The sequence below is a fragment of the Oncorhynchus nerka genome, linkage group LG28 (assembly GCF_034236695.1).
Source record: "Oncorhynchus nerka isolate Pitt River linkage group LG28, Oner_Uvic_2.0, whole genome shotgun sequence".
In the NCBI taxonomy this organism is placed as follows: Eukaryota; Metazoa; Chordata; class Actinopteri; order Salmoniformes; family Salmonidae; genus Oncorhynchus; species Oncorhynchus nerka.
Window position 1 is genome coordinate 29,216,203 of NC_088423.1, and position 23,504 is coordinate 29,239,706.

Sequence of the window (23,504 nt, forward strand, 5' to 3'; positions counted from 1 at the left end):
ACACTAATAAAGTATATTGTATGATACCAATATAGGTTTGATATTGATATTACTCAACACAGAGCAGAGCCAATCTTATAACAAATACTGTAAAATAGAGTACTTATCCTACATCAGATAAGACCAGTTTTTTTTACGTGCGTATGAGTGCTTTGAGCAGACATCCAACTGTTCATGATTTAGCAGACTTGGAAAACGTTCAGAATGTTGGAGAAGTGACGGTATTCATAATGTATTAAAGCTCATTGCTTTGTTATCAGAACCATGTGGCAGCCCATGGTGCCATGCCATAACGGCATGATTGAAACGCAGTTTAAACCGTGGTCACACTCCATTCTGATGTGACTCAAACTAAGTCTCTGTCCCCAATGGCATCCTATTCTCTACGTAGAGCACTATGGGGCCTGTTCAAAAGTAGTGCCCCAAATAGGGAACAGGGTGCCATTTGAGATGCAGCCCAGGAGGTCTCCAAAGTTCAGAGCTGCCTCCTCCTTAGCACGCCCATTAGCTGTTCCGATACATCACGCTAGGAGTATGAACAACTAGAGAGCAACCTGTTCTTTTTCTGATTTACACAGTCATATGAGAGGGGCTTAGATAAGCATGCACAGTATGTGTTCATCATAATAATTCACTTACTGTTAACTAGAAGCAGGGTCAATGAGTGTGTGTCCTTCATTTTAGTGTAGACTGAGGTTTTCACGCTGAGTTTAACATTCATCTTCAAAGTGTGTAATGCAGCTGTTCTGAAAGCGTCTTTAACTTTGATTATAACCTAAACACGGGTTATTCATCAATATATACAGCATCTTCATAACTCTAATACAAAGAGAGTGGGAGAGGTAAAGAAGGAGACAGAGAGAGAGAGAGAAATGAGTGAGACTGGAGAGAGTACTAATTAGTGTCCAGTTTAACTGTGCTACAGTAACTCCAGACACCAGGCTCCAGTGTTATGAAGGGACGCCCCACTGTACGAGACATAAAAGCAAACACAAATGTCTAATTACACCATCATCATCTCTCCCTCCCTACTGCCTCGTTTGTCTGCGCCACTCGTTAATTGGTGACCTGCACGATTGGTCAGAAACACAATGGCTCTGATGATGGAGCCAATTAGATGGTGGTGAGGCGGGGTGTTCACATGCCCCGCCGCGCCGGTTACGGCTGCCGCATCATGCCTCATCGGACTCAAAACTAACCGTTACGGACCCAAGCACACTACGGGACATTTGGAACCACACTACCCCATCTCTCACTCTCTCTATTCTACAGTAAACAAACAACTTATACAGACTTTATAGAGCATTCACAAGTCTACATAAGCCCTACGTAGATACCTCACAAACAGTTATGGGCAAAGTCATAGTACTGTGGAGGCTGTGTAACGATTAGACAGTATATTGAGTCAAAGGCTGTTACGGTGGAGCAGAGTGAATACAGTACTGTACTGTAGAAACAGAGAAAGGAACGTTAATCTACTTTAGTAAAGGGTAAGTGAAGACAAACATAATGAGACATTTCCATCTGATAATGTACATAGCATCTTCTGCTATATACTCTGACACAAACACATATAAATCAACTAGAATTAGCGAGATAATCTTCAGCCATATCTAACTCTATGATAACAAAGGCAAGTGTTGCTGCTACATTGGCAGGCCTATGTAAATATAACCCTCCAAAGTGACTTTTGCCTGCCAACAAGCATTGTTAAAGTGCTCGGCTTCTTTTCATATCAAGTGGATGAGCAGTGTTTCATTCCACTTTTCTACATCTAGCAAACATGCCAGAATGGGGTTAAATTATTTCAATGTTTTCTTTTCTTGCTCTGCCACTTGCACGATAAATCAAGAACAAAGAGTTGTGTGGACTGACACTAAAACGCTACAATATTTTGGCTGATTGTCGCAAACGATAAATATTTTGTTTTCTCTGTGCACTTTTAAACCCTGCGTCTGCTCGACACGCATCATGCCTTGTCATTGGTTGGCTTTGTTCTTACCTCCCAGACTCCTTTATGTCTGTAAGGCTCTGGGGACCCTGGGACGATGAGGCCTCGCTGATCCAACCAGTAAATATTTCATGGCCTTACAATTACATGAAATCGAATCTTAGCAAAGCTGTTCATTTCCACCCCTTCGAAAGAAGAGGAGGAGGGGGGAGAGGAGTGAGGGATGAGAAGGGTTACATCTATGAAATCCCAAACTCTAATTAGTCTGCGTGGCTCTAACGAGCGAGGGAGGAATAAGTGCATGGTCGGGGGATAATTAAGTGATTGTGACTGGCGTGTACGTGAGCTGTCGCTCCGATGGCCAGCGCTGTCACGCTCCTTGTTGCTACCGCGACCGGACAGCCTCCCCGTCCACTTTGATCTGGGCTCATGCATACGGAATGAGGTCAGACCGTGGTCATAAACACACACACATACATACGCACGCACGCACGCACGCAGGCATGCTTGCACACACAAGGATACCCTCAGAAGCACACACACACTCATTAAAGAGAGAGTCCCCTCGGAGGGAGGGAGAGGGCTCCTGTTCAAAGGGCCGTTGTACCAGGACCCCTGCAACGGGAGACTGACACTCAGACACGGATGAAGAAAGGGGGACAGGAGGGGAGGATAGACAGGGGGTGAGGGATGAGAATATGTCAGTTTCTTACTGCTCATCCACATCACTTAACCATGTCCTTAATATGGTTAGAGGGGTTAGACAAATGATTGACCCCAACGCGAGTGAGGGAACTTTTAGATAATTCAATATATCAGAGATATATCATCTGATCTCACACTGCTAATGAGGAGGACCCTCTGAAAGGCAGAAAAAGAAAGACTGGACGGTCTTCTGAGATGGGAGGGGTTGAGGGTAACTGAAAGTCTAAAAACAAACAAAAGATAACTATTGTAAAATATACTGTGTCCCGTAAAATGTATATATGGAAGTAGAAGCCTACGTGTTGTTGTCCATTAGTTGACTCCAATTAGGGGAGGGGTGGTAGGGTTAGTTTCTAAAAAAATATATGGGGGATTGGAAATGATGCAGACAATTACATTGATGGAAGCCACACTCTATTTGCAATATAAAACTTTTTATATATATATATATATATATATATATATATAAATGTCCCTATAGATTCCATGAACTGGGCAGTGAAGTACATAATTCTGGATGACAGAATGTTTATTTAAATTAATTTACTGTACTCTAGTTTCCCTGGACTGGAAAGCCCTTCTCTGGTTGCCTAACTCCCGAAGGTCCAGTAACTTCTTTCAAGAATGTAAAACCTCAATTAGTTACATATTTGAAGAGACTTTATACTGTATGAAATGTTCAATTGAGATTCTCCATTGGAAGGGCTTCTTTGCTCCCGAGTGGTGCAGCGGTCTAAGGCACTGCATCTCAGTGCGTCACTGCAGTCACTGGTTCGAATCCAGGCTGCATCACATCCGGCCGTGATTGGGAGTCCCATAGGGCGGCGCACAATTGGCCCAGCGCCGTCCGGGTTTGGCTGGGGTAGGCCGTCATTGTAAATAAGAATATGTTCTTAACTGACTTGCCTAGTTAAATAAAGGTAAAAAAAATTACAGAAATGGTCTAGGGCTAGGCTTAATCTGTGTCTGGGAAACCAGCGCTATTAGATCATAAAGGGTGTACTCACCACCGTGTCTGATAACTTGGGTTTAACCACCTTCATGAAGGCTCCCCGTGCCTCAGCCTCCTGCTGTTCAATCTTACAAACCTTCCTAGTGTCTAGGAACTTTAGGGAGGGTAGCTTGTGCAGAACAAAATACCTGAGGAAACACACACAAACAATAATATATGATAACTAACAGATGTACCTTATGTATGGCATCATGACTTGTGTCGGTTGACTGTACACCAAACCATATAACACACACTTTACTTTATAGAACAATGTTTACATAAAAATGAACATAAAAATACACAAACAAACGTATATCTACATGACATGATTTGAGAACAAAAATCAAGATTACTATACAAACTGAACACATCTAGTGAATACGTCACAAACCACAAGAGGTCTGTACTGTATAATAGAGAACATAAACTGCCAGGACATAACAACTAGTTAATATCCACCTACAAAAGTAATTATGCAAATCTAATTCTAAAATTAGTAAAACAGCACATATCAGCAAACATCTTGAAAAGAAGACGAGTTGTTTACTCAGTATAGATTTAATGGCGATGATATCTATCCTTCCATGTAATAACCTTCAAAGCTGATAAAAAATAAGGACGGAAATATAAATAGAACGAAAGGAGATACGCCCCATCTGCCAGAGCTGCCATTCCTGTAACATCACAGATCTATATTCTACGCTTTCAGACACTCTCTATCTTTCATTGGGAGGGAGAGGAAACGTCGGCTAGATAATGGCTGGGATACGGAGATGACAACAGATCCTTTCAGAGAGCGAGAGAGCGGGTGGGAGCGGAGCAGGGGAACAGACATGTCAAGGCTGGAGGTTCCAGCCAAACAGAACACAGTAACAGACATGCAGCAGCAGCTAAGTGAAGGGTGAGGAGGGACGAGGAGGAACCACAATATGGGCACAGCCCGGTCCCTGATGATGGTGGTGGTAATGTTGGAGCTGAAGATAGTTAGTAAAACCAACGCCAGGTTGTCAACACACTAGAATTTTAGGGAAGGGAGCTATGGATTGATCTATATACTAAATACTTACTATATAAACAATAACAATGTCACAAACAGTATATTATGACTCAAGTCTAAGAACATCTGCATATAGGTTTTGATTGAATAGAGCTACAATACCCGAAACATACCAGGCTTGAGGTGTTTGAGCAGTTGAGTGACACAGTGGTAAATCCTAGGGTTGAGTGGATGGGGTTGAGGGTTGAGTGGATGGGTTGAGTGAATGGGTTGAGGGTTGAGTGAATGGGTTGAGGATTGAGTGAATGGGTTGAGGTTGAGTAGATGGGTTTAGGTTGAGTGGATGGTTGAGGGCTGAGTGGATGGGTTGAGGTTGAGTGAATGGGTTGAGGGTTGATGAATGGGTTTAGGTTGAGTGGATGGTTGGTGGCTGAGTGGATGGTTGAGGGCTGAGTGGATGGTTGAGGGCTGAGTGGATGGTTGAGGGCTGAGTGGATGGTTGAGGATTGAGTGGATGAGTTGAGGTTGAGTGGATTGGTTTAGGTTGAGTGGATGGTTTAGGGCTGAGTGGATGGTTGAGGCTGAGTGGATGGGTTGAGGGTTGAGTGGATGGGTTGAGGGTTGAGTGGATGGGTTGAGGGTTGAGTGAATGGGTTGAGGGCTGAGTGAATGGGTTGAGGGTTGAGTTAATGGGTTGAGGGTTGAGTGGATGGTTGAGGTTGAGTGGATGGGTTAAGGTTGAGTGGGTGGGTTGAGGTTGAGTGGATGGGTTGAGTGGATGGTTGAGGGCTGAGTGGATGGTTGAGGCTGAGTGGATGGGTTGAGGGTTGAGTGGATGGGTTGAGGGTTGAGTGGATGGGTTGAGGGTTGAGTGAATGGGTTGAAGGCTGAGTGAATGGGTTGAGGGTTGAGTTAATGGGTTGAGGGTTGAGTGGATGGTTGAGGTTGAGTGGATGGGTTAAGGTTGAGTGGGTGGGTTGAGGTTGAGTGGATGGGTTGAGTGGATGGTTGAGGGCTGAGTGGATGGTTGAGGGCTGAGTTAATGGTTGAAGGTTGAGTGGATGGGTTGAGGGTTGAGTGGATGAGTTGAGGTTTGAGTGGATGGTTCAGGGTTGAGTGGATGGGTTGAGGGTTGAGTGAATGAGTTGAGTGGATGGTTGAGGGTTGAGTGGATGGGTTGAGGTTGAGTGAATTGGTTGAGGTTGAGTGAATAGGTTGAGGTTGAGTCAATGAGTTGAGGATAGGTTGAGGGTTGACTGGATGGGTTGAGGGTTGAGTGGATGGGTTGAGGGTTGAGTGGATGGTTGAGGGTTAAGTGGATGGGTTGAGGGTTGAGTGGATGGGTTGAGGGTTGAGTGGATGGGTTGAGGGTTGAGTGAGCACCGGGCTGAGTGCATGTGGTGGTTAAAGGGCACCTGAGGCAAAACTGTCCACCTGTAGCAAGTCTTTGATCAGGGCGGAACAAGAGATCTCGAAACGAGATTATGTCATTCGAGTCTGCGTGTAAACATGACAAGTAACAATAGGCTCTGTGTCACGATGGGAGTATGAAGGTCATTTTTCCTCCTTCACAACACAGAAAGAGAGAGAGAGAGCGAGAGAGAGAGAGCCTTGAAGGAGCGCAAGAGAGAGAGTATTCCACCCCTCAACCCCATGGCAGTGCCGTGTATCCCATTACGAGACAGGTTGCTTCTGTGCTAGAATAATTTTGTTGTTACTGTATCCTAGCTTCAACACCCAAAGTGTGTGTATTTTTCAATTTCTGTGTTCCATCTTTATGTTATTGGACTTTTTTTTAAATAGTCCAGTGAGTGCCACAGCAGTTGACTGCTGCCCTTGGTAATTGAGATGGCCTGTGAGCCTGTCGGGGGCAGGGGCCTGGCTGGGGCTTAGAGGCTGAGACTGGGGCTTCATGGACACGGCCTATTCCCTGCCCTGGGCCCTGCCCTGGGCCAGAGTTGTCATGACCTGCATACAGCCTAACCCCGTCAGACATGGAATCTGCACCAGGCTCAAATTGATGTTTTACAGTGTGACACATTATGAATATTACATAACAAGAGCATAGACAGTGTCAGCACTCAGTCAGTCAGGGCAGAACGGCTTCACTTAGCAGTAAGATAAGTATGGGAGGGGGAGAAAGAGAGAAAGAGAGAAAGAAAGAGAGAGAGAGAGAGAGAGAGAGAGAGAGAGAGAGAGAGAGAGAGAGAAAGAGACAGAGAGATACAAAAAGAGTGAGGGTGAGCCCGAGAGATAGAGACAGAGTGAGGGAGAAAGAGAAAGAGAGAGATAGAGAGGCTTACAGCCAATCGTTGGTGCTAGTAAATGATTAATACAGAACACAGAGTCAGAAATAAGCACTTAGGGCTAAAACAGACAAAAGAGAATGTGTGTTTTTTCCTTTTATCGTGTTTCATGTAAAAGAGGCTGACAAAGGGTGGTCACATTGCATGGCTTGAGGAGAGGCTGTGATGTTTAATGCATGGTCTGCTCTGCTAGTAAACACTCATTTGTGGCGGTGACTAGTCACACATGAAATACATTTTGCCCAACCAGAATGTGGAGAGGAAGCTTTTACAACCATGAGGTTCCATCCACAATCTGGTTGGGACAAGGAATGTTTGTTCCTCATTCAGTGTAAATAAAAATACACTAAATATAAAAAGTATACACAAATATAATAACCTACAAAAATGTTTAAAAAAACGTTAATAAAAAATAAAACAAATATTGGGAAAAAAGGATTCATGTAACTTTTATTTAAAATAAGTATGTTTAGAATCCTGAACAGGACAGAGAACAGACACCAATGTTGTTATGACATCATCACTGTGCGACTCTTTGGCAATGACCTATGTGTGTGAGTGTGTACCTGTATCTCTGGTAGTCGTCCTCATCCTTGTCCAGGCTGACCAGCTGGTTGGGACAGGCCTCGTTTCCCAGCAGGCTGAGGTACTGCAGCGACGGTGTCGCCTTCGCCAAGTGCTCCAGCAGCTCCTCAATGTCAGTCAGGTGTCAGCGGTCAGAGGTCAAGGAGCCAACACGGTTAATTACATTACCATTTACCCCAGACCCCCCTCACTTACACACGCACGCACACACACAGACCTCCCTCCCACACACACCACTATGAAATTCACGATGGCCTTCAGAGGGCATAGGTCATAGGCATCGTGTTGTTGTGTGAGGGAGCAGACAGAAAGGCTCAATTTAAGGCTCAGAGTTTGGCATATATTTTCCTGTTTAGTTCCCTGTATTTTCTCTCTCTCTCTTTCCACCCTCCTCTTTTTCTTCCTCTCTCTCTCTCTCCCTTTCTTCTTCTCCTTCTCTCCCCCCTCTCTCCTAGGTGGCCGGGTAAATGATGGATGCCCTGTGGTTCAAACGGTCGGTGATTCCAGAGCCGTAGCTGACGGGAAAAAAGTCCCCCCCCAAACATGAAAAAAAAAGCAACCAGCCTCCCAAACACAACCAGCTTCCCAGACACATTCATCACTAATACATTCACTTCATTGGAAAATTGAGCCCCAAAGTGTCAAAATACAAGCGCACTAATGCAGTGGTGGAGTGTGTAAAATGGCACAGCTCCACATCAGGATGTGGTCTAATTGGGCCATTAGCATGTGCAGGCCACTTCACAACCTGACTCAGAGCTTCAGAGCCGCTGACACGCACTTCTAGGAGCCCCAGTTTTAATGTTGACACGGGAGGTGTGTTTTTGCATCATTACCCTGTAGATGGATCTACTAGGGAGAGGCTACCAGGGGGGACAAGGACACATAGATAGGCTGGGTTCTTAACACTAAAGGAGGAAGTTGAAACATATTTTCCGTCTGATCATAAGTAGTGGCGCAGTGTTTGGGTTTGAGTGCTTACGGTTAACCTGGTTTACTATTCAATGAGGAAACTACATGTAGTTTTTGAATTATCGTCTCTGCAATTGTTAGGATGTTTTCAGTTTTTCCCACTACGACACTGCATGGGATATTACACTACTGGTTCATTTGTCAATGTTCATAATTGGTTATACAACTAATATATATTTAAAAGTGCTCTTTCTCAAAGCATTTGGTAGGTTCAGACGTTTCTCCATTTCCCGTTTCTTCCTCAACATATCAACACAGCCCCTACTGGCTTTTATTCCTGTCTCCACTAGAGGTCCCCGTGGCTTAGAAACTAGTCTGTGGGGTCTAAACTACAGCACAAAGACCCAGATACCTTTATAGCACTGCATTTACCCTCACTACAAACATACTATTAGAGACTTCCACAGACTTTGAGAACACAGAGATAAAGAGTCAAATCAGAGATATAGAAGTACAACAAACAGCAAAGACAATTACTTGTGGCCTGTAGCCTTAGCCCATGCTGAAGAATGAGAGGCAGATAGTGAGTGCCGCTCTGCTTGAAAGGATATTTGGTTCTTATTGAGTGTTAGGGTGTGGAGGGTGGGTAACCTGGGCAACTGGAGGTCGTTTCCGAGCAGATTGTTGTCGACGACCAGTTCTTCCAGCCCAGTGAACGCTTTGAGGCCCGCCAGTGACCTGCAATGATAAGGCGAGAGAGAGAGAGAGAGAGAGAGAGAGAAATCGAGATAGAGAGAGAGAGAGCGAGAGAGAGACAGCGAGAGAGAGAGCGAGAGAGAGCGCGAGAAAGCGAGAGAGAAAAATAAAAATTATACGGCCTTAAGACTGTGCAGACGGCCATTACGTGCAGAAATAAATATTTCTGCCTCCCTCTTTTCACGCGTCTGGAGAGGCAGGGAGAGTTCGGGTAGGGGCCTGTCAGAGGGTTGAATGGTGTGAATTAGTGGTGCTGAGTTCCCCTGGCATGGCCTGGACCCGGGACTCAGCCGCGACGAGCTTCCTTCTACGCTGGCAGGATGAGGGATGGGGGTCACCAGTCAGTAGCCAGGATTCAAAACAAAAGGCTTCAGAAATGTGGCGGGCAGGATGAATTTGTCAATGTCTTGTGCCTGGAGGCGCCCGCTTTGGCCTGACCCTAACCCTCCATTCCCAAGACAAATCACTCTGTCACACTTCACCTTCACTCCCCGGACACAAATTTAACTTGTCATCCATCATCTTCACAGCCCAACCAGTAGAATACAGAATACGTACTCCGGCAATCACAGACGGAATGGAAAGGGAAACTTTTTTGCAAACTGTGTGATGGGGGTTGGTTTATCCCTGTGATGTAGTCACATATTTCTCTTATGCACACAAGCACACCCACATCACACACTAAGCATAAAGATGATTGAGAGCATTACTCAGGGTAATGTTGGGGCCTTGCACAGTTCAAGCCTTGTTGAAGGTGTACAAAGCCATGTGTGTGTTGTATAATCAGTGTGACCGCTAGAAATAAACTTTGATGTCAGATGTTTGAAAAGGTCGGTGAAAGTCAATAGGCTACATGGCTTCCTCGGCGTTCACAAAAAAAGCACTGGGTGGGAACTGCTCAGACCACTGCGCCACCGAAGTTCAAACAGCATAATCCCTTATACTAGACCCACTGTCATTTCCACTATGTGAAATTAAGAGAAAAAAAAAAAATTAAGCAAATTGATTGCACACAAATTAGACATTTAAATGTATAGGATTCAGATTATATTCAATATATATATAGCACCCAACATGCGACTTGGACCAAACTTCTTCTTAACAATGAGTAAGATATGAAGAACACATTTTTGGCGGTTAAAAGTCACCCACGGACCCTTCAAGACATGCTAACCTCCTCTGTTGTTGTAATGGTGAGAGGTTTGCATGTCTTGGGGGTATGATATTTGTGCGTCTGTAACTTTCTCACTGATCATTATTCATTTTCATTCAGGATTATCTGCAATCATGGTAGAATCCACAAGAATGTACAAGTGTTTAGAAACATTTTCTACTCTTATTTATAATAAGTGACTTCAAAATGACACAATACATTATTTACCATTTATTTCTATTGTGCACAACATAATCTGAAATGCAACCAAAACTAACTACAAATCCATCCAACAAGTTTGTAGAGTCACACACTTGATGTAGTCTTTAGGCGTGTCAATAATACACCCCTAACTTTTTGGGAAAAAATATATATTACTTGTTAAACAAAATCTCTTTCTCTGAACAATTGTATAAGTTTAAAATAACATAAATTCCCAATTTGTTTGTGTTCATCATGTGTTCAGGCTACACTGTCAGCATTATATAATGGAGTCAATCATTGACATGTAAACCTGCCAGGACCTGGCCGAGACTGGATAAAATAGGACTATTTTCTGACTCATGACTGTCATTTCTATACTTAATTACAAAAATAAATAAACAAGACACATGCTTCAACCACGGTAATATTATTTTCATCCAATGTGAAAAATAAAAAGGTAAAGAATGAAGCGATATTAACACACCCTTCTGGTTCCTACAGTCAGCCTGAGAACGCTGCCCAGCACTAGGCCCAGTCTCAACTAATACACTCTCTGATCTGGCTAGTGTCATTGTCATTATACACCGTCTGTGATTTACTCGATGTAAACATAACTGTTTCATCGTGTCAATCTGCAAATGGAAAGCAAGAGGGGGGAGAAAGAGAGAACACATTACAACTGTCCGTAAGGGGAAAGAAAAGGGAAACGAGGAACACAAGATGATCAATGTAAAAAAGGCAAAGACATGAAGATGGACAAAGACTGTAGAACCTGAGATAGTACTCCTATTGAAATCCCTCTCACATACTGTACATACAGTGTGTGTGTGTTACTGCATGCATACCTGCGTGTGTTTGTATGACACGATAGGGCCTGTAGTCCTCTGGGCTGCATTATTAACTGCTTGGTTAAAAGAAGCCGCATGGTGCAGAGGGAAGGCTTATTAATTGTTGTTTTCATGTCACCACTGCTGTGTGCACCAGCAGATCTAATCAACTAAATTCACAGCTAGGGGAGAGCAGGGCCCGGCACAGCACAGCTACCAAACCCCATCCTGCTCTCTCTCTCTCTCTCTCTCTCGCTCTCTCTCTCTGTATGTGTGTGTGTGTGTGTGTGTGTGTGTGTGTGTGTGTGTGTGTGTAGGGGGGATACAGTAGGGGGATTGGACTTTAATTGTCTCCAGCTTTCCCTGGTGCTCTCTGCAGATTTCCCTAACACCGACCTTTGGTTTCATTACCTTTATAAGAGCCTAGTTTTAATACGGAGTTTGCAGAACTAACAGAGTGAAAGCGCTGCAGTAAAAGTGCTTTAGTTAAAAACATGAGGAGCTCTCTTTTGTTTTCAAAAAATATAATGAGCATAATTGAACTGTGTCCCAAAGCTCCTGTGGCTGGGTAAAATGGAAAACACACACATGTGCAAAACATCAACGCACGCACGCACGCACGCACACACGCACACACACAAGAGGAAAGGAAAGAGGAGAAAAAAGGAAAGGAAATGAGATTAATGGGAATTGGAGAGAAAGGAGGCCAAGCAAGGAGACATGAGAGGAGACAGGTGGCTAAACAAGGAGACATGAGAGGAAACAAGAGGCCAGACAAGGAGACAGGAGAGGAGACATACCCGTGACCCAGAGGTACAGACAGAGCCAGATCGTTAGTCTAATACTAATGCAGACACATTGATTGATAAACCACCACTGACAGCCCGGCAGAGGGAAGAATACCCTCTGTGATTATTGGCTTAAAATGTCAGTCACGCCTACCAATGGCGTGGGTCTGTCTCATGTCAGATGTCTTTAAGTAACGAATGAGAGGAGGATGGTAGCCTCAGATCTATCTTCTACATCTGTGAGGCAGCATTATGTCAGAACAAATCCCAGTTGACCTTTTAATAGTGTTTAGGACTAGAGGTCAACTGAGACAGCAGCTATATCCTAACAGCTGAAGGGCCCCCATCTTGAACTAGCAACTACCATATACCGTATAGCCATTCCACAAGCCTGATAGCATCCAAATATATCCTAACAAAGACCAGTCACAACAACAGACACAGAACAATCCCCGCAGTTATGGAGGAATCTCTGTATTCACTTTAGCAGCTGAAACAATCTGCCGAGAACCAGATAGATCTTTTCAGACCTCTGGTCTGTTTGAGTAGGGGGAAAAAATAGGAGAACCTTGAAAAGGCAAGAGGCAAAAGCCTAAGGCCTTGTTTTAACATTAAATGACTTGTGTGACTTCAAATATATTCTTGGTGGTGGAGATTCTGGAGAAGTAATGTTTTCATTCCAGTAATAAGGCCTTGGACTGGAGAAGTAATGTTTTCATTCCAGTAATAAGGCCTTGGACTGGAGAAGTAATGTTTTTATTCCAGTAATAAGGCTTTGGACTGGAGAAGTAATGTTTTTATTCCAGTAATAAGGCTTTGGACTGGAGAAGTAATGTTTTTATTCCAGTAATAAGGCCTTGGACTGGAGAAGTAATGTTTTTATTCCAGTAATAAGGCATTGCACTGGAGAAGTAATGTTTTTATTCCAGTAATAAGGCCTTGGACTGGAGAAGAAATGTTGTTATTCCAGTAATAAGGCCTTGGACTGAAGAAGTAATGTTTTTATTCCAGTAATAAGGCTTTGGATTGGATAAGTAATGTTGTTATTCCAGTAATAAGGCCTTTGCCTGGAGAAGTAATGTTATTATTCCAGTAATAAGGCCTTGGATTGGAGAAGTAATGTTATTATTCCAGTAATAAGGCCTTGGATTGGAGAAGTAATGTTATTATTCCAGTAATACGGCATTGGATTGGAGAAGTAATGTTGTTATTCCAGTAATAAGGCCCTGGATTGGAGAAGTAATGTTGTTATTCCAGTAATACGGCCTTGGATTGGAGAAGTAATGTCATTATTCCAGTAATAAGGCCTTTGACTGAAGAAGTTATTTTATTATTCCAGTAATAAGGCCTTTGACTGGAGAAGTAATGTCATTATTCCAGTAATAAGGCCTTTGACTGGAGAAGTAATGTTATTATTCCAGTAATAAGGCCTTTGACTGGAGAAGTAATGTTTTTATTCCAGTAATAAGGCCTTTGACTGGAGAAGTAATGTTTTTATTCCAGTAATAAGGCCTTCGACTGGAGAAGTAATGTTATTATTCCAGTAATAAGGCCTTTGACTGGAGAAGTAATGTTTTTATTCTAGTAATAAGGCCTTTGAGTGAAGAAGTAATGTTTTTATTCCAGTAATAAGGCCACAGACTGGAGAGCGACAGGCAAATTGACACACAGGGCAACAGATACATGTTTGATGAATTGGCCAATACTGGGGCATTGATGGCCTTCATACGTGCATAATGGACTAGCAGCAGCACACTTCAGATGGCCTGCCATGATAAGGCAGAGTAATGAATGGGAGAAGGGAAAAGTAGGATCCGGACAGGCTTTAATAAACTTAATAAGAAAAGTGAATGGAGAGAAATGGACAGACATGTCTGGGAAAGGAAATAGGAAGGAAGGGAAACGTCCATCTGTCCATCAGGCTGACAAGTCGATTAGGCTTCATTGGGCGATCACGTCACTCTGGAAGCAATTGGATGTCCTGTGATTAAAGCAGGTAGTTTACAGTACAGCAACCAGTACAGTAAGATAGGGCTTTGCTATTGGACAACAGATCTACACATCACACCACAACAGCAGCTCAAATCAATTCCAATTGTATTTGTCACATGCGCCGAATACAACTGGTGTAGTCCTTACAGTGAAAAGCTTACTTACAAGATCTTTCCCAAAGACGCAGAGTTAAATAAGAACAAATTTAAAAAACACCTAAGAAATAAACACAAAGGAATGAAGCAATATAGAAGAAGTACCATACTAACTGAGGTAGATATGCACGGTGGGGTCTGAAATTATTGACACCCTTGATAAAGATGGGGTTGTTACACCTCAAAAAGCACAAGCAAGTGGATTTCTGAGAAATTAAGTAAATTGATTGCACCCAAATTGGACATTTGAATTTATACAAGAAATATAGACCCAAACGTCCGACTTGGACCAAACTTCTCCCGAACAATGAGTGAGACATGAGGAACACATTTATTTGGCGGTTAAAAGTCACCCACAGACCCCCCAAGACATGCTAACCTCCCCTGTTATTGTAATGGTGAGAGGCCATCTTGAGGGTATGATCTTTACCCTTTGTAACTTTCTCACTCATCATTATTCACCATTCATTCAGGATTATCTGTAATCATGGTAGCATCCACATGAATGTACAAGTGTTTAGAAACATATTATATTTCTTATTTATAATACAAGTGACTCCAAAATGACCCAATACATTATTTACCATTAATTTCTATTCCCCTAAGCTACTCGGGGCGGCAGGTAGCCTAGTGGTTAGAGCTTTGAGCCGGTAACCGAAAGGTTGCAAGATCAAATCCCCAAGCTGACAAGGTAGAAATCTGTTGTTCTGCCCCTGAACAAGGCAGTTAACCCACTGTTCCTAGACTGTCATTGTAAATAAGAATTGTTCTCAATTCTGAAACCAAAACAAACTGCAAATGCATCCAACAAGTTTGTAGAGTTACATGCTTGATGTAGTCATTGCGGGCTATGAATATGGGACCAAATACTTAACTTTGGACTACTATTTCTAAGACTATTTAAGAGTGTCAAAATGTTTTACCCCCTACATTTGAGAAAAAAATATTAATTGTTAAACAAATTTTATATTGTTCTCTGAACAATTGTATTAGTATTAGCCAAAATGTCCCAAATGTTGGCCTCCCGGGTGGCGCAGTGCTAGCTAGCCACCAGAGACTCATGGTTCGAGGCCAGGCTCTGTCGCAGCCGGCTGCGACCGGGAGGTCCATCCAGGTGCGGCTGGCTTCCGGGTTGGATGCACGCTGTGTTAAGAAGCAGTGCGAGTTGTGTTTGGTTGGGTTGGCTTTCGACCTTCGTCTCTCCCGAGCACGTACGGGAATTGTAGCGATGAAACAAGATAGTAACTAATAACAATTGGATACCACGAAATTGGTGAGCATACAATATACATTTTTGATGAGCATACAATATAACTCAGTGTTTGTATTATTTACACAATACACCATAATGACAAAGCAAAAAAAAATGTTTTTCTTCAAATGTATTACAAATAAAAAACAGAAATATCACATTTACATAAGTATTCAGACCCTTTACTCAGTACTTTGTTGAAGCACCTTTGGCAGCGATTACAGCTTTTCTTGGGAGTGACGCTACAAGTTTGGCACTCCACCTATTTGGGGAGTTTCTCCCATTCTTCTCAGCAGATCCTCTCAAGATCTGTCAGGTTGGAAAGGGACCGTTGCTACACAGCTATTTTCAGGTCTCTCCAGAGATGTTTGATCTGGTTCAAGTCCGGGCTCTGGCTGGGCCACTCAAGGACATTCAGAGCCTTGTCCTGAAGCCACTCCTGCATTGTCTTGGCTGTGTGCTTAGGGTCGTTGTCCTGTTGGAAGGTGAACATTCACCCCCATTCTGAGGTCCTAAGTGCTCTGGAGCAGGTTTTCATCAAGGATCTCTCTGTACTTTGCTCCGTTCATCTTTGCCTCGATCCTGACTAGTCTCCTAGTCTCTGCCACTGAAAAACATCTCCACAGCATGATGCTGCCACCACCACGCTTCACCATAAGCATAGTGCCAGGTTTCCTCCAGACAGGACAGTTGGTAATCAGGCCAAAGAGTTCAACCTTGGTTAAATAAGAGTCTGTAGGTGCCTTTTGGCAAACTCAAAGTGGGCTGTCATGTGCCTTTTACTGAGGAGTGGCTTCCGTCTGACCACTTTACCATAAATACCTGATTGGTAATGATGAAGGCCACTGTGTACTTGGGAATTTTCAATGGTACCCTTCCCCAGAGTACCAATCCTGTCTCGGAGTTCTACAGACAATTCCTTAAACCTCATGGCTTGGTTTCTGCTTTGATGTGCACTGTCAACTGTGGGACCTTATAGAGACAGGTGTGTGCCTTTCCAAATAATTTCCACTCAATTGAATTTACCACAGGTAGACTCCAATCAAGTTGTAGAAACATCTCAAGGATGATCAATGAAAACAGGATGCACCTGAGATCAATTTCGAGTCTCATAGCAAAGGATTTGAATACTTTGTGTTTTAATAAATTTCCTAAAATTAAAATTAAAACAGTTTTCACTATGTCATTGTGGGGTATTGTGTGTAGATTGATGAGGATTTTAAAACAAATCCATTTTAGATTAAGGCTGTAATGTAACAAAATTTGCAAAAAGCTAAGGAGTCTGAATACTTTCCAAAGGCACCTTATGTATTTGTGCTTATGTGCCTGTGTGTGTATGTGTGTGAGCGCACCTGGGTGCTTGCATGCATGCGTATCTATGTGTGCATGTGTCTTTCTGATGAAAAGCTTTCGTGTGGTCCATCATATAGAGGGAGTCTATCATAATTCATGAGTGGACATGGCTGGGTCGTCCCTCAAAGCCCATCTATCATCTGCCACGCAGTGACAGGCCTCTAGTGATTATTTGCTTTTAGGTGAACGTAATGACGAATACTGTAATGATGGGGGCAAACTGACAGAGCCATGGAGGAAGCTTTGGTTTTGGTGTGCACTTGCGTTTGTGTGTGTCTGTGTCTGTGTCTGTGTGTGTGTGTGCAGCAGTACATTGCTACAAATTGACAAAGAGAATAGATTTTCAGCTCAGTCTCACAGAGGGATGAGGGCATGTGTCATATGAAGATACAACTAATCATTCTATACTAACATTCACAAAAAACATTGCTGCACAGAGACCATACAGCATGAAGAGGAATGTGGCTTCTCCACATGTAGGCCTAATATAATAGATTCATTCACAGGGTCAAATTACAAGGTTTTCTCTGATTAGTAGTTGTGAATCTAATCTTATAAAATCCTAACTAGTATTGTTTTTTGTCAACTTGGAGTCAGTGTAGTAACTTATACTGTGTCTACCATCATAATACAGTGAACTAGTTCAAAGGGCTGACACCCCCCCAAACAGGTCAGTCAGTGATGGACCTTTAAGTTCTGCCTGGGCCAAGCCAGGGTCAAACCTGGATTATTAGGTCAACCTTATCTCAGTCTCGTCCTTATCCCTCGGCCAAGCTGATCCAGGATCAGTTATAAGGGAGGGAAGAGATATGTGAAGGGAGACCCAATTCCAGGCCAATCTGACCCTAGAGCAGTGACTTTGAAGTGGGCACCATGAAGGAAAAGGATCAGTCCCTGTCTTATTCACTGGACTGTCAGCTCTACTACCAGCTATAATGACAGGGGAAAGAATATGAACCATATCTACACATACACTCTCCCCAGAGAGCAGAGAGCCATGGCAGAGCGTCTGTAACTCAATACCACAGACCGATATGACTTTCGCACTAACCAAATCATTTTCAAACCACATTCTCACATCTGAAATATTAGATATTGTGTGTATAAAGGCTGGTTTAGTCCTTCTGTCTGTAGACAGTTGTCGCAGGAACATTATGAACATTGTACTGTCGTCCGAAATCAAACTTGGTCGTTGTCGTTAGCAAAAGTTTAAAACACAAAAACGACATCATCAGCATTCTATTTTCACGTGACAGTGAATGACATTCTATCCTTCGCATAAACGAGCAAACATGGAGGAGGAAGTTGCTTTGCTCCTAATATTTTTAAGTGCTGCCCTGCTCCTGAATAGGAGAAGTTAGAGGATAAGTTACTTAAGGGCTCAGGCACACCAATAGCGTTTGCTGGCTGAGAATACTTAGCACCTTTGAACATAGTGCCGGCCATAATTTGAGAACTTAGTGGGTGAAAATACTGTCAGTCAGACATCTACAGCGGGTGGTCTTTAAAACACAGCGCACTGAACGATCGGCAGACGAATGCTAGAAACATATTTTGTGCAAGCCTTAAGGGAAGTAAACAGTAAGAGACAACAACATGGAGGGTGGCAGGTAGCCTAGTGGTTAGAGGCAGGTAGCCTAGTGGTCAGAGGCAGGTATCCTAGTGGTTAGAGGCAGGTAGCCTAGTGGTTAGAGGCAGGTAGCCTAGTGGTTAGAGGCAGGTAGCCTAGTGGTTAGAGGCAGGTATTCTAGTGGTCAGAGGCAGGTATCCTAGTGGTTAGAGGCAGGTAGTCTAGTGGTTAGAGGCAGGTGTCCTAGTGGTCAGAGGCAGGTATCCTAGTGGTTAGAGGCAGGTAGCCTAGTGGTTAGAGGCAGGTAGCCTAGTGGTCAGAGGCAGGTATCCTAGTGGTCAGAGGCAGGTAGCCTAGTGGTAAGAGGCAGGTAGCCTAGTGGTCAGAGGCAGGTATCCTAGTGGTTAGAGGCAGGTAGCCTAGTGGTTAGAGGCAGGTAGCCTAGTGGTCAGAGGCAGGTAGCCTAGTGGTCAGAGGCAGGTAGCCTAGTGGTTAGAGGCAGGTATTCTAGTGGTCAGAGGCAGGTATCCTAGTGGTTAGAGGCAGGTAGTCTAGTGGTTAGAGGCAGGTGTCCTAGTGGTCAGAGGCAGGTATCCTAGTGGTTAGAGGCAGGTAGCCTAGTGGTTAGAGGCAGGTAGCCTAGTGGTCAGAGGCAGGTATCCTAGTGGTCAGAGGCAGGTAGCCTAGTGGTAAGAGGCAGGTAGCCTAGTGGTCAGAGGCAGGTATCCTAGTGGTTAGAGGCAGGTAGCCTAGTGGTTAGAGGCAGGTAGCCTAGTGGTCAGAGGCAGGTAGCCTAGTGGTCAGAGGCAGGTAACCTAGTGGTCAGAGGCAGGTAGCCTAGTGGTTAGAGGCAGGAGTCTAGTGGTAACCCTAGTGGTTAGAGTGGTTAGAGGCAGGTAGCCTAGTGGTTAGAGGCAGGTAGTCTGGTTAGAGGGGAGTTAGTGGTCAGGCAGGTAGCCTAGTGGTTAAAGACAGGTATTCTAGTGGTCAGAGGCAGGTCTCCTAGTGGTTAGAGGCAGGTAGTCTAGTGGTTAGAGGCAGGTATCCTAGTGGTCAGAGGCAGGTATCCAAGTGGTTAGAGGCAGGTAGCCTAGTGGTTAGAGGCAGGTAGCCTAGTGGTCAGAGGCAGGTATCCTAGTGGTCAGAGGCAGGTAGCCTAGTGGTTAGAGGCAGGTAGCCTAGTTGTCAGAGGCAGGTATCCTAGTGGTTGGAGGCAGGTAGCCTAGTGGTCAGAGGCAGGTAGCCTAGTGGTCAGAGGCAGGTAACCTAGTGGTCAGAGGCAGGTAGCCTAGTGGTTAGAGGCAGGGAGTCTAGTGGTTAGAGGCAGGTAGCCTAGTGGTTAGAGACAGGTAGCCTAGTGGTTAGAGGCAGGTAGCCTAGTGGTTAGAGACAGGTAGTCTAGTGTTTAGAGGCAGGTAGCCTAGTGGTCAGAGGCAGGTAGTCTAGTGGTTAGAGGCAGGAAGCCTAGTGGTTAGAGGAAGGGAACCTAGTGGTTTGAGGCAGGTAGCCTAGTGGTTAGAGGCAGGTAGTCTAGTGGTTAGAGGCAGGTAGCCTAGAGGTTAGAGGCAGGTAGCCTAGTGGTTAGAGGCAGGGAGTCTAGTGGTTAGAGACAGGTAGTCTAGTGGTTAGAGGCAGGTAGTCCAGTGTTTAGAGGCAGGTAGCCTAGTGGTCAGAGGCAGGTAGTCTAGTGGTTAGATGCAGGTAGTCTAGTGGTTAGAGGCAGGAAGCCTAGTGGTCAGAGGCAGGTAGTCTAGTGGTTAGAGACAGGTAGCCTAGTGGTTAGAGGCAGGTAAGTCCAGTGTTTAGAGGCAGGTAGCCTAGTGGTTAGAGGCAGGTAACCTAGTGCTTAGAGGCAGGTAGCCTAGTGGTTAGAGGCAGGTAGCCTAGTGGTTAGAGGCAGGTAGTCTAGTGTTTAGAGGCAGATAGCCTAGTGGTTAGAGCGTTGGACTAGTAACCGGAAAGGTTACAAGATTGAATCCCCGAGCTGACAAGGTAAAAATCTGTTGTTCTGCCCCTGAACAAGGCGGTTAACCCACTGTTCCTTGGCCGTCACGGAAAATAAGTTGTTCTCAACTGACTTGCCTAGTTAAATAAAAAAATAAAAAAAATAAAAAAATGGAGAATACCATACTCTCGTTTGGGAGATGAGAGCAGACGATCACATACTGTGTTCTCGTTACCTATGAATGCCAGCGGCAACATACGACAGGCTCCTATCACTTGCTGCACCCTATGTACATCGTCAACAAACTCATCACCTGCCAATTTCAGCAGGTAAGTAATAGGCTAGGCCTACTCAATGATAAAAAGAGCCTCAGTAGTCGATTGTGCTACGGTGCTGAAAGGATAGCGACAGTTGGCTATCACCAGCATAGCAATGCAAGTATAGGCCAGGCTGACGAGTTGAATGGAATTCAAATTAGATAACCTCAACCCAATTGAGATGGTTTGGGATGAGTTGGACCGCAGAGTGAAGGAAAAGAAGCCAACAAGTCCTCAGTATATGTCGGGAACTTCTTCAAGACTTTTGGAAAAGCATTTCAGGTGAAGCTGGTTGAGAGAATGCCAAGAGTGTGCATAGCTGTCATCAAGGCAAAGGGTGGCTACTTTGGAGAATCTAAAATCTAAAATATATTTTAATTTGTTTAACACTTTTTGGGTTAATACATGATTCCGTGTGTGTTATTTCAAAGTTTTGATGTCTTCACTATTATTTGTAGAAAATAGTAAAAAATAAAGAAAAACCCGTGAATGAGTAGGTGTGTGGACTGGTACTGTATATATGGAGTTAACCCTGGAGGCAGGTTAGTTCTGAAGCATTCGTTGCCATAGAAATATACCTGGCTAAAAGGTGAGCCACTTTCGTGGTACCGGTTATCCCGAGTTGAACTCAGAGTTGACCAAAGTAAATCGACAACTCCTCAAACCATGTACGTAGTGTACCCCTCTGGCGTCGGGAGGGAGAGTCGTCCGGTCTGTCGGAAATCCCTCACAGCGGTGCAAACACATTCACCACAGAACCTTTTTATTTGACCTTTATTTTAACAGGGAGTCCCATTGAGACCAAAGGAGCCCTGCATTTGACAATTTCACACATTTGACAATATATAAGAGAATACAAAAATACAGACACAAGAAACACAATCACTTTCCTCAACAGAGGTCCTCAATCAACATTTTGAACTGCTCGGGAGGCATCAATGTATCTAGTTTAAAGGAACTCTGAAGATTGTTCCATACATGGGGTACATAGGAATTAAAAGCAGTTTTTCCTAAGTCTGTAGCAACAGACAGAATTGCCAGTTAGCTATCCCTGTGAGTGACTATGGTAACTCGTATTTATATCGGTAAGTAATGTGGGAGTTTTTTGCAATAGGGCTTTATAAATGAATAAAATGCAGTGTTTTGACCTACCCAACATCAAAGAGGGCCAACCTACTTTCTGATGAGCAGTGATGAGTGCAAATAGTCACCATAGTCTAGGAACGGAAGAAAAGTCGACTGAATGATCCGCATTCTACTATGTAGTGATAGGCATGACCTACTTCCATAGAAGAAGCCCGTTTTTATCCTCAGCTTCTAACTCATCAATATGCTTTTTGAAAGACATCTTATCGTCTATCCAGATGCACAGATACAGTGGGGAGAACAAGTATTTGATACACTGCCGATTTTGCAGGTTTTCCCACTTACAAAGCATGTAGAGGTCTGTAATTTTTTTATCATAGGTACACTTCAACTGTGAGAGACGAAATCTAAAACAATATTGTTGTTAATATTTGGTACAGAAACCTTTGTTTGCAATTACAGAGATGATACGTTTCCTGTAGTTCTTGACCAGGTTTGCACACACTGCAGCAGGGATTTTGGCCCACTCCTCCATACAGACCTTCTCCAGATCCTTCAGGTTTCGGGACTTTCAGCTCCCTCCAAAGATTTTCTATTGGGTTCCGGTCTGGAGACTGGCTAGGCCACTCCAGGACCTTGAGATGCTTCTTACGGAGCCACTCCTTAGTTGCCCTGGTGGTGTGTTTTGGGTCGTTGTCATGCTGGAAGACCCAGCCACGACCCATCTTCAATGCTCTTACTGAGGGAACGAGGTTGTTGGCCAAGATCTCGCAATACATGGCCCCATCCATCCTCCCCTCAATACAATGCAGTCGTCCTGTCCCCTTTGCAGAAAAGCATCCCCAAAGAATGATGTTTCCACCTCCATGCTTCACAGTTGGGATGGTGTTCTTGGGGTTGTACTCATCCTTCTTCTTCCTCCAAGCACAGCGAGTGGAGTTTAGACCAAAAAGCTCTATTTTTGTCTCATCAGACCACATGACCTTCTCCCATTCCTCCTCTGGATCATCCAGATGGTAATTGGCAAACTTCAGACGGGCCTGGACATGCGCTGGCTTCAGCAGGGGGACCTTGCGTGTGCTGCAGGATTTTAATCCATGACGGCGTAGTGTGTTACTCATGGTTTTCTTTGAGACTGGTCCCAGCTCTCTTCAGGTGATTGACCAGGTCCTGCCGTGTAGTTCTGGGCTGATCCCTCACCTTCCTCATGATCATTGATGCCCCTTGAGGTGAGATCTTGCATGGAGCCCCAGACCGAGGGTGATTGACCGTCAGCTTGAACTTATTCCATTTTCCAATAATTGCGCCAACAGTTGTTGCCTTCTCACCAAGAAGCTTGCCTATTGTCCTGTAGCCCATCCCAGCCTTGTGCAGGTCTAAAATTGAACCCTGATGTCCTTACACAGCTCTCTGGTCTTGGCCATTGTGGAGAGGTTGGAGTCTGTTTGATTGAGTGTGTGGATAGGTGTCTTTTATACAGGTAACGAGTTCAAACAGGTGTTAATACAGGTAATGAGTGTAGAACAGGATGGCTTCTTAAAGAAAAACTAGGTCTGTGAGAGCTAAAATTCTTACTGGTTGGTAGGTGATCCAATACTTATGTCATGCTAATTAATTACTTAAAAATCATACAATGTGATTTTCTGAATTTACCCC

General features: G+C 44.0%; 1 protein-coding gene across 1 annotated transcript in view; it reads right to left on the bottom strand.

Annotated features, from left to right (window-relative positions):
• The window catches only part of LOC115113099 (leucine-rich melanocyte differentiation-associated protein-like), a 391,290-nt gene that overhangs the window by 95,971 nt on the left and 271,815 nt on the right, over positions 1-23,504 (bottom strand). The window contains exons 3-5 of the mRNA XM_029640346.2: positions 9,062-9,188; positions 7,520-7,659; positions 3,664-3,796 (exon numbers count right to left, since the gene is read on the bottom strand). Coding sequence (XP_029496206.1) covers positions 3,664-3,796; positions 7,520-7,659; positions 9,062-9,188 — 400 coding nt within the window. The remainder of the gene's footprint in view (positions 1-3,663; positions 3,797-7,519; positions 7,660-9,061; positions 9,189-23,504) is intronic.